Raw genomic sequence first — 11,512 nt, 5'->3', positions numbered from 1 at the left:
GGCGGACGTGTGGCTCTGTGCTGAGCAGCAGCGCATCCGAGGCAGAGGGCCACAGGGTGGTGTGGGGCCAACCTCACCATACCTGGCATCCAAAATGCCTTCGTATTCCAAGAGCTGCCTCATGAAGCCGGCGTTTGGCCTCGCGATGCTGCGCTTCTGCCTCACATAATTGTAGGCTTTTTCCAAGGACCAGCCAAATTCCTTCATGGCATAGGCTATGACTGTAGAGGCAGAGCGACTCACGCCCATCTTGCAATGGACCAGACACTTGGAGCGATTTTTCCTGGTGAAAAAGAGAGATCGGAGGTGGGAGGAAACGTCTTGGCGTGCAAGGCATTCCTTGCAGCGGTGTTTGGAGGTGAAGGTTTATTTGCTGTAACAAGCCAGTGAGCTGCCTTAAACTAGGAAGAAGCAGGGCAGGATATAAATGCTTTCATAAACAAACAAGAAAGCAGTCAGGAGGACCAAAGCCATCCTGAGCCAACCGAAAGAGCTGGAGCTGCCCCTGGATCTGGCCTCCAGCTCCAACTTGGTGCTCACCAAAGGGGAATTTACAAACGTCAGCACTCTTTGCCCCAATTTCTCTGTAAAATGGGGAACTCACTTAACAGGGCAGGCATGAGAGTGAGAGAGAGAGGCGTTGAGCACATGAACCATGAATTCGCCCATGAAACTCTTATTAGAGAATACTGTGGCAGTTGCCAGTGACAAGCAGGGGCTCTTGCCTGTGATGCTCACTGGCCAAGATGACACTCATCCAAAGATCACAGCTGTCCTCTGTCCTCTCCATCACCCCCAAGACTTGTGAAGATGTGCCCCTGCCCTCCCTGGTCACCGGAGCTGGCTGCAGCCATCTTGCCCTTGGTCACCTGGCTGCTCACTGCTGGAGGCAGAAGGCTGGGCTAGATGGACCACAGGGAGAAAGCCCGTTCCCTTGGCTTACAGTTGCAAGCATCTTTTTGTGCTTCCACTTACTTGGCCTTATTTATAAAGTGGTATGCCTCATTCCAGTGGGCAAGAAGGTCCGTTGTCTCTTCATCGTAGACTCGGATGTTGTGGTACGCAAACAAGCCAGGGAAGAAGTTATCGATCTCCCTGGTGACGTTTAAGATGTAGTCGACACTGTAAGGATGGAAATGGATTAAAACCACAAGTGTGTTTTGGGAAGGGAGCCTAAAATGAGGTCTCTGGTCTCCCTTTCCCTCCCTGAAGAAGGCCTGCCTGTACCCTAGAATAAAGCGAGTGGAAATTCTCTGTCAAGAGCAGCGCTGTACAAACTACACCAACTAAGACAAAGGACACATTTCTACTAGTTTTGCACCATTTATTCTGTCCTTTATACTATTTTACTCAATTTGGGTTTACCAGCGGCACTCAGCTACAGATGGCCTGATACTCACCCGGAGCCCCGGAGTTCCTCCAGGTTGGAGGCATTCCATTCAGAGCCCTGGAAGAATCACAATGCAGTCAGGACACAAAGGCAAGAGCTCTCGATAGACGCAGAAAAGGCAGCCCTCGTCCCAAACCGGATTAACTCGCTCTGCTGCTTACCAGGTACAGATGATCAAAAATGAGGGAGGGCTTGTCCATCTGCCCAAGGATAAGCAGCATCTCGTTGTCAATGAACTCCTTGAATTCTTTCAGGTTGCAGCTCATCTGTTTCTCCAGCTCATTCCGTATCTGCAGGGTAAAGAACCAGAAAGTGAAGGGAGGAGCAGCTTGATGCGTCTGTTTGTATGGATGCTTGGCAGGTGATTTGGGGCCACTAACATGCTCCTGGCCCTATCTACCTCACAATATGGCTTTTAGGGTAAACCAGAGGAGAAAAGAGCAGTGTGTTATTTTGGATCCCCATTGGGGAAACAAGTGAGTTCTCCATCGTGTAAATAAATAAATGAAGAGACAAATGGCTAGATCACCGACCCCTCCTCCCTGAACCCTAGCCAAGGCTGAGGACAGCAAAAGAAACGGTGCTCATTTCTTTGTTTCCATTATCTGGTGTCCCCGCTTGGCGATCCCTGCCAGCTGACTCTGTCTGATGATGAAGAAGATGGCCACATGGCAGCACTGCAGCGGAAATAAATGGCAGGCCCCCGAGAGCCGGCACGAGTGGACCGCAAGAACAAAGTGTGAGCTGCCATGTCGAGCCAGATCCTTGCCTGCCCCTGCTCAGGGCTGGTCTCCAGGGTGATGGATGGCAAGAGAGCAGGCTCTCTGCCAGCATCCATTCCCCAAAATCCTCCAACTGGAAACTGAGCCCAGGCCCTGGAAGCCCATCCGAAGGAGGAAACATCTGAGATTTATTCTGTGTCCACTTTCTAGACCGTGCAACACAGTGCCCCAAACCCAGGTGAATGGCAGGCTTTGCTCACTTCCTTAGAGGTCACATTTTCCAGATCTTTGCTCATCATTATACTCCGCAGTTTGGCCTTGATGAGGCGTTCAGCCCGCTCCCGCTCCGTTGGCCTGAAAAAGGGAAGAGGCAGGATTTCTGAGCCAAGACATCAGAACAGCAGTGTCCCCTGGGACCCAGGTTCACTGAAACGCACTTTCAGCTTCTGCACAATAGGCAAGTTACTAGCATCCGTGATTGTGAAGAAAAGTGGCAGTGTTTATCTTGCCACTGAGGGTTCAGGCCGCCTGGATGCTGCAGCACACTGAATAGGAAGTGGGGATGTTCACTGCACATCATCTTGTCCGTTCCCATTTCTGCCTTCCTCTCTCTTTAGTCCTGGACACTTAAATACCATCAATATCCTGCAAACAGGTGCAATTCATCTTAAGCCCCAAAAAGAAAGGCAGACTATAAATACCAAAATAAAATAAATTACCTCTCCCTCCATCAGGAGAAAATATACATACATAATTTTGCTCCTAAAAATTTGGAAACAAAAATCAATTTATGTCAGGTATTGATTTTTAACTGCCGAACTCTAATCTCTCCTTCTCCAAAGAGAGTGCTGACTCTCAAAAAGATCCCACGCTGGAAATTGGGTTGCTCTTCCCTTCTACGGCAGACCAGCATGGCTGCCCTCAGAAGCCCTTGGGGTGAAATTACACCAGGAAGACCCACTTGTCCACGTATAGCGCCGGTGAATCCGGGCGAGTCGACTCCAGGTCCTGCATGGCATTCCACTCGTTGATGCAGCTCTGGTCAGAGGCAATGCAGCTCTCATAGTAGGTGGCCCAGACCAGCGCCAACCCTCCCGGGAAGTAGTTGTACCGCCGAGCAACCTCGCAAGCCTTGTGGAGGATCTGCAGGGCAGACCTGCAAGGGCAGAAACCCAGAACGGAAACCTTGACCTGAGAGCCAGGACAGTAGGCGCAAGAATCAGCAGATGAGCAAACACAAATGTCTTTTATTTATAAAACCGACACGCTTTCTCTCCAGAGTCCAGATTGAGGGGGTTCACCCAGTCAAAACAATACTTTATTCATAACCATAAAAACAATAACATAAGAATCATGAGGATTAAAACAAGCCATAGCACAAAAATAGCATTAAACAACATCTCAAATGATAGTCATAAAATAATCCTCAGTCTTGCAGGAGGCCTTAGAAACATGTAAAAAGCTATGGAACCCCTGCATTAGAAGACCAGGTGAAAAGAAATGAAGAGGTACAAGTACAAGTGAAATGCAACTTTCCGGGTCTCTACAGTTGGGAACGGACATGGCAAGGAAGTCCACTACTCAGCACTTACCACATGGCTTGCACAGAGACCGGCTTGAAGATATGCATCCTCCCTGCAGTGCTGACGCTGAATCCACTGTCAGAGAGAGAGAAAGAAGTGCTTGGTTGCACACCACTCTTGTTCCTTGCGTTCAGAAACGGCACCACAGCCAAAGTTCTCCGTAGCTGGCAAAGGAACATCTCTATCAAAGGCACACAACTGGATCCCCTCACAGGTGGGGGCTTGGCAGGGAGAAATACAAGCCCCAACAGAGCTCAAGCAAGGAGCGGATGCCTAAAACTGCAGCACTTAACAGAGCTGATCCCACAGACATTTCTCCCCCTCTGCCACCACCACCAGTCTCCCAAATGCTCACATTTCTTACCCATCGCCATCTAAGTGCATCTTCGTGTCACTCCACAGGCGCAGAACCATCCCTATGGTACAGCTTTTGCTGCCAAGACAAAGAGATGTCACATCCAGAGCTCTGGGCTTCACACAAACACAGACCCCAACAGAACCAAGATGCACTCCAGTCAGTTGTCCAGTTTGTATCCTGCCTCCCTCCAAGGATCCAGGGATAACAATTAAGGCTCCCTCTTCTCCTGCTTACTTTATTTACTTATTTATTATTATGTTATTTGGAGTTTGCCTTTCTCACTGGGACTCAAAGCGAAAGACACACAGTGAGCCACAACAATCAACATTTGGTGAACCAAGAGAGTTGCAGAACCAACCAGAAATCTAGTACACAAATGAAGCAAAGCAGAAGCACATTAAGTGATGCAAAATTACATAGTAAGATCCTATTTGCAGCAAGCCATACACAGTTTCGGCCACAATTCATTTATCCAACTAGGTTTGTGAACCAGTCTGTATATTGCAACCCGACTGTCTGTGCTGAAAACTCTCTTGAATCATTCAGTTTTGCATCGTTTGAGGAAAGCCAGGAGAGAAGGAGCCAACCAGACTTCCTCAGGCAGAGTATTCCATGTGGGGGGGGGGGGGTGACAGCAGGGAAGGCACATGGGCAGGCAGTTGTGGGTGTTACTCCCTTGCAGGCTGGCAGCTGCTGAGGCCCAGTGCGGAGGAGCCCGCAATGGTTGCAAAGGTGTAGCCGACCCACGCTCAAGAGCTTCACGGCCAAGCAGGTTTCTGAACCTGGCCTGAGTCAACCGTTGTAGCTACCACTACCCCACCCAAAACTTTTAGAATTTTCTCTCAAACACGACTCTTGCTGAAATAATCCTGCAGTGAGCAACTTCAATCTTAACACTTTTTATTTCTTTAACCAAATGAGGCTGCCTATGTGAAGCTTGCACATGGAAGGATGCCAGACACCAAGAAGCATAAGCAAAGGAAGAGGAGAAGGACTTGGTTCTTAGAGGCCACTTTTCCCTACCAGGAGTCTCAAAGCAGTTTACAGTCACCTTCCCTTTCCTCTCCCCACAACAGACACCCTGTGAGGGAGGGGAGGCTGAGAGAGTTCTGGGAGGACTGCTCCATGAGAACAGCTCCAACAGGATTGTGACTAGCCCAAGGTCACCCAGCTGGCTTCATGTGGGGGAGTGGAAAATCAAACCCGACTCACCAGATTAGAAGCTCTTAACCACTACACCAAATTGGCTCTCTATTTGAAGAGTTCCGGTGCTTTCGCAGGGGCTCTGATCCCACCTAGGAAACCTCTGGTGGACCCCCCCCCTTCTTTCACCCCATCCCAAGATGTCCAGCCCTCACCTCTCTTTGCTGGAAAAGTCCACTCCCAGCAGGATGTTCTCCTCCGTATCTTGGCGCCCCATGCTGTAGACCACCACCATGTACCTCACTCGGTCTGCCCAGGCACTTTCTAAACGCACAGCCTGAAAAACAGCACAAGTGCCTGGCCGTTGGCTTCTCTCCCATGCCCTCTGCTAAGCCACGTTCGTTCTAAGTGAGAGAGGAGGCTTGCTCTTCAAGCCGGCCTCCTGCCCAGCTTCTCACAGGTTACTTATTCATTTGCTCAGGTGCAGCGAGAGAGGAGTTTTGCGCTTAAGCTGAATCTCACGAGTGGGGTGCACATTTTCTGCTGGGCAGTGTGCCATGGGACAGGCCACAAGGAACGACCGCTAGGAGAACACGAGGCCAAAGCTGTTCGGGTTCACAGGGCCACTCTCTGGACTGGCGCTTCAGAGGCAGTGAGAAGCCCGGGCCCATGCCGGTCTGCTTTTCAGTGGAACTTGCAGCAATGAGAATGAGAACTGAGCTGCACCTTAAATGTGGCCAGGAAGAACTGCTGGATTCAAGTTCACTTGCAGATTAGAGACTAGCCAGGTTTCCGGAGGATTCGCTTTTGAGAGGCAAAGCTTCCCTTTGTCAGAGGACCTAACCAGCAAGATTACCCTGAGGGCAGCTAACAGCATTGGAGACAGCTCCGCTGTGCACCCTTCAGGAGGTTTTGCCATTCAAATCAAGGGGAAAGGAGGGAGGACGTCCTACCAGTTTGATTCTGTCTTCACACCGAAGAAGGTTGATCATCACTTGGAGGTGCTGCGGCAAGTCACCTGTGGGAAATAATCCATCTATACCAACCCAGCCTCTGAAAGCTACGCAAAGAACCCTTGCTGTGTGAAAACAGCCAACATTTATTTGACCCACACTGTCAGAGGAAAGCTGTAGCTGTCAACCAAGCAACGCATTTCACTGCGATGACGTTTACCTGCATGTTTGTGAGGGTGCGGAAGACTCCGAGGGCCCTGCGGACTGTTGCCTTGCTGGAGAAATAAAGCAGCGCCTTTCACCATAAAAAAGCTTTCGCTTAGGCTGGAAAATAAAGGGAAACAAGGATCAGGCAGGAAAAAAAAACAATTCCATGTGATCACAACAGCAGCCGTGTACCATGCAGGGGGCACATGTGTCTTCCTCCCCAAGTAGAGGGCCTGGGGAAGAGAACTGCTTAAAACGTTTAGTCCCACGACACAAATATTTTGGGTCCACCCACCACACACAGAAAGAAGTGGGCATGACATACTTCTGATATTGCAGGACAGGACTGCTGTGACTGAGGGACTGGGGCTTCTGCTGGCAGTCACACCGAAGAGCCCCTGCAACACCCTACGAGCCACGGCCAGAGGCTGAAGATGAAGACTAACAAGTGGCTGCTCTCGTGGACGGAGGGTGCCTCTCTGGCAGCAGTTGGCTTTAGAGGCATCAGGGCTCTTGTGCCATCTCCCGAGAGTGGCATATTGGCTGCTGCAGAGGTTGTTTTCATAGGAGGGGCTGTGACCCTTCAAACACTGTTCTACTGTTTAAGAACACTTGTACCTCTGTGCTTCCTCGCACCCTAACTTCAAGTTGTTGTAAACGTAGATACTTTGAAATTTAGAATGAATTTCCCTACTTCCGCCCCATTATGTATTTTAAAGTGTGTCACAGGATGGCAAGAGCAATCCAGTACAACATTTATCCACAAGCTCTGTGGGTGGGATTTGGACACGAATGGCTTCACCCCCTATTGTAGCTCCCATTGGCATTACTGGACTGAAGCAATCCTCAGTGCACCCAAGGGAGAGATGCTGCCTTGTCACAGCCACTGAGAGCTGCCACACACAGCCAGGGCAGTCTGGGCCCAGAAACAGTAGAAGCTCTCCAGGTTGGTCCACAGGCAAAGCCTCAGCTGCTAAACCAGGTATGCAAAAAGTGAACCTGGGCCCTTCTGGGTGCAATAAAAGTGCCTTGTCTATTGAAAACCCAAGAGCTGGGTGGGTCAGCTTGGAATGTGCACGGCACAAGCCCCCGTGGTACAAGTGGGGCCCATAGTGATGTATCTGCCTCTGAGCACAAGTCCCATTTCTGCCTGTGATCTTGGGAAGCAGACATTCCCAGCAAACCATCCTCAACAACTGCAGCGTGATGGAAAGCACTTTCATTGAAAACCCAGAACAAAGCCCGAGTCCAGTCAGGCACTTTTAAGGCCAACAATGTTTTATTCAAGATGTAAGCTTTTGTGTGCACAACACACTTCATCAGAAGCAATGAAATGGAAATCACAAGACCACAGATAAGCCGAGATTAGTACACAGCTTAACGAAGAGGTCTACAAGATATATGGGGCTTACAGAAATTACAAGCTATGTTTATAAGGTCATCACTCCTTTGGATTCAACTCTGGTAGAATACATAGTAAAGGAAATAAAAATGCCAAGATTAAAGACTAATGGACACATGCCTTCTCAACTGTGGAACTTGAGAGTAAATAGAAGTGATCATGACGAAATGGGACTCACCAGTCCATATTTAGTTGTAAATTAGTAAACAGCCTAATGAAAGACATGCATGATGAATATCATGGAACCACAGACTCATAGTGTTGGAAGGGGCCATACAGGCCATCTAGTCTCACCCCCCTGCTCAATGAAGGATCAGCATAAAATAAAGTTTGCCAAAAAAGCAGAAGAGTAAGGAGAAAAAGTAAAATGGAGGAAGGACTCAATCTCTTTCGCTTCTAAAGAGCTCTGCTGTGATGTGTCCTAAAGCTACCATAATATAAACACAGAACCATCTACCAGCCCCAAACAACTTCATACTGGAGGGAGGAAGCCGTGGCAAAGTGTATGCTGAGTTTCCAGGTGTCAGGATCCTAGGAGAGCAGCTCAGCTGACAAACCCCAACACCAACAAAGCTGAGACCTCGACAATTAGTCCACAGCAAAGCTGGTCTTTATTGAGGATTAGACCAAGGCAAGCATCTCCATCAGCAAACATACAGAGCAGGGTTATTGGCAAAGGAAGATACAAAGGAAGAAATGGGGGTTTTATCCACTTGGGCCCAGGCCCCCAAACTAGGCATGGGAAAGTTGGTTCCCACAGAAATTACTGTTTGATCAGCAAAGGTGCAAAACGAGGGGACTGGCAGTCTACACTTGCTCTCAGTCTCCTTCCCAGCTGCATCTTCCCAGGGAGCTATGCTGTTTTACAGCTCCTTCAAGGCTGGAGATAACATTAACACAATTCAGACCAGAGCAGAGCTCCAAATGAAGCCAGGGCACACCAGAGGAACAAAGAAAACAAACAGGAGGGAAGGGAAAGAGCTGAAGTATCGAGTATTCCCAACCTTCCACCCAGGAGGAATCTGGACAAGTTGGCATGGCCCATTACACCGGGCAAGATCTGAACGCTGGTTCCACAGTTCAAGTTCAAAGAGTCTTCTGAAAACGACCCTGGTAGCAGGCAGAGCTCCACTATGACACTTCAAGAGTCTACAAATGGATGGGAGAGGGTGAGAAGCCACCCACTTTATTCAGGAGGAGATCTGAAGACCACCACCCTGCCCAGCTGAGAGGTTGCTGTCTCAGTGCAACACAATCGGTCCAAAGGCATGCAGAGGTTCACAGCCTTGGAAACCATGAGGAGAACATCACTAACAACCCTGCACTGAGGAAAGACATGACGTGAAAACATCCCCCAGGTCAATACCCTGCAGGCCACACTGACCCCTGAGCACAGCGTAACTTCAGAGACACAAAGTCAAAGCAGCAAAACAGTGAAGGGCTTCCTCTAGCCTGGAAGCCACAAAGCCTGATGGGCGATCTTTCCCAGAATTTCCTGCCATTCTAAGACTGGGGACGCATCATTCCTGTTTGTGATAAGGAGGGGGGGGAGACGGGATGGACGCCAGCTGGCAGCAAACTGTAACGCTGCATTGTCAAGCCACTGTGAGATCATCCCGCAGCCAGATCTAATGAAAGGGAAGACCACAGAGGACCGCTGGGTCCCATGGCCACCGATTCACTGCTGCAGACAAAGACTTCGGAGAAGTTTCAAAGGACTTGTTGAGAGCTAGAAATGTTAAGCATATTTGAAACCCAGTTCCTGAACTTCAGTGGTGACTGCAGCAGAGGCAAAACCCTGGGGGCAGATGACATGTTCCCTCCGACAATTATGCACTGACTCACCCCCCCCCCACGCAGCTCTTTATGAGCAGATTTCAAATGGACAGCATTTGCTTGGGATGCATTGAGCAGACCACTGGAGACCACTGGACGTCTGCCGCCACACAAGCATGCCAGTTGCCTGCAGGATATTTCCCCCTTGCTATTGCCCCAAGATGCCACTAATTAAAGAGAAGGGCAACTAGGTTTGCTTCAGTCACATTCATCGGTCACAATAGTCCTATAAACAGGACGGCAAAGGAAGCAGTGCTATTTCGACTTCATAATCTTAAGCAAAGATCTGAAAGCCAAAAAGTGCCCCTCAAGAAAACGACCCACTATCAACCGTCTAAACAACCCGAGAAACCCCAAAAGCAGGCAAAGTTTCTAAAGGGGGGGGGGGTGTCGTATACATACTACTTTGGACGGGATTTCTTTGAACAGCAGAAGCATCGCGCTGGTCCAAGAGACAGGCAGAAGTCAGCTAAACCAGAAAGGTTCATAACCAACTGTCGGAGTCACATCCTTTTGCTTTGGCGAAACAAAAGAAGAGGAGAAAGGCTGACCAGTTAGAGAGAAATCTCCAGTCTGCGGATGCTGCCCAGGAACGGATGACTTCTACAGAATGCTGAGCTCCCCCCACGATATCCTGCCTGGAGGGAGCCCTGGCCCGAACAGATTCCGACCAAAGAAAGGAAGGAAGAAAGAAAGAAAGAAAGCCTTTCAAAACTGGGGGAGGGGGGACAGCCAAGGCGCATCTCCTCCTTCCCCTCCTACGGCCTTCTTTTCCCACTTTGGGAGACGCCATGCCTCCCATGGTCAACAAGAGGACAGTCAAACAGCTGGACTCCAAACCCGTCTTGGACCTCACTAGATTACAAAGTGTCACACTGACAGATGAATGATTGGCATTCTTTTTTCTTTAAAAAAAACACACCCTACACAACATACCAATACAGTGAAATAGCCTCAAGGAAGTCTGTGCTGTGTCAGAGTTCACCTCCTGTATTTCTTCACTGGACATGAGCTCAGGAGCAGTTACATGCACAGCTTGATGTTCTTGTATCCATGCTTGCTGGTTCAGAAGGATGCAAGCTTGTGAGTGAAACCACAGTCCGCATCGCTGGGCAGAGATCTTTGCCAGTGGCATTCTCGGTGCAAGCCACAAATGCTGAGGGAGAGATTCCACTCCTGAAGAGCCATCTGGTCATTTCAACTATCTTTCCTCCACAAATAAAGCCAGCCATTTTGCTTGGTTGAACTTATCCTTTGGTCTGTACAAATGAAGTGACATTTTATGAGAGAACCGCACAGACTGGAAGTCTGTTTGTGTGTGTGTGTGGGGGGGGGGGGGAGGCTTCCATGTGCTTCAGCATAATAACAGGGCTGTAGGCATTTGACAATATCTTCTGCCTTTGTACTTCAAATTTAATGCAGGTATCAAAACAGGAACTCCAGCCGTTTAGAGCTGGGATCCTTTTATGAGGTTGTGCATGGGCAGGTGACTAATTCTACCATGGATACAGTGCAGGTTATGCGCAGCCAGTCCCTGTGACGACAGCCAGATATAGGGTACGAGTCAAACTAACAACGTCAGCCTTTAAGTGATCTAGCACTCTCTTACTTTGGGCACACTAGTAAAAATGCATAAATGCAAAGGAGAACGGCGGGGGGGGGGGGGGTCTTCTACTCTGCAGCTTCCCTGGGGAGAAGCTGCCAGCCCTGGATAGAACGCAGGAGCTCCTGAAAAATGAGCAGCAGGAAGCACCAGAAGAGCCGTATCTAATTGGAACTGTAGGAGGAAATTAAGACATTGGAAAGGAATCACAGGAGTTTATATTTGGCCATGCTACCTTTCAGCCGACTAAAGGAATTGCTAAAGGATCTTGAAGGCTGATGGGATACTTTATGCAAGTCCAGTTAGCAAGATATC

General features: G+C 49.2%; 2 protein-coding genes across 6 annotated transcripts in view; one reads left to right on the top strand and one right to left on the bottom strand.

The window, feature by feature from the left end:
- Nucleotides 1-11,512, top strand: part of DAO (D-amino acid oxidase) — a 52,926-nt gene that overhangs the window by 19,896 nt on the left and 21,518 nt on the right. The window lies entirely within an intron of this gene.
- The window catches only part of SSH1 (slingshot protein phosphatase 1), a 28,514-nt gene that overhangs the window by 6,995 nt on the left and 10,007 nt on the right, over nt 1-11,512 (bottom strand). The window contains exons 1-12 of one of the 4 annotated variants that reach the window (XM_077309107.1): nt 10,531-11,177; nt 6,370-6,473; nt 6,150-6,214; nt 5,412-5,533; nt 4,060-4,128; nt 3,705-3,770; nt 3,074-3,268; nt 2,373-2,466; nt 1,552-1,680; nt 1,401-1,447; nt 976-1,122; nt 83-283 (exon numbers count right to left, since the gene is read on the bottom strand). In XM_077309107.1, the coding sequence (XP_077165222.1) occupies nt 83-283; nt 976-1,122; nt 1,401-1,447; nt 1,552-1,680; nt 2,373-2,466; nt 3,074-3,268; nt 3,705-3,770; nt 4,060-4,128; nt 5,412-5,533; nt 6,150-6,214; nt 6,370-6,454 (1,220 nt within the window). In that variant the 5' untranslated portion in view covers nt 6,455-6,473; nt 10,531-11,177. Of the gene's footprint in view, nt 1-82; nt 284-975; nt 1,123-1,400; nt 1,448-1,551; nt 1,681-2,372; nt 2,467-3,073; nt 3,269-3,704; nt 3,771-4,050; nt 4,129-5,411; nt 5,534-6,149; nt 6,215-6,369; nt 6,474-9,996; nt 10,415-10,530; nt 11,178-11,512 lie in introns of those variants that run through there. The other 3 variants (XM_077309106.1, XM_077309105.1, XM_077309108.1) reach the window with 3 other exon arrangements.

Source organism: Paroedura picta, chromosome 13 (genome assembly GCF_049243985.1).
Source record: "Paroedura picta isolate Pp20150507F chromosome 13, Ppicta_v3.0, whole genome shotgun sequence".
Taxonomy (NCBI): Eukaryota; Metazoa; Chordata; class Lepidosauria; order Squamata; family Gekkonidae; genus Paroedura; species Paroedura picta.
Note: the sequence above shows the minus strand (reverse complement) of the source record. Positions and strands in the feature narration are given on the sequence as shown.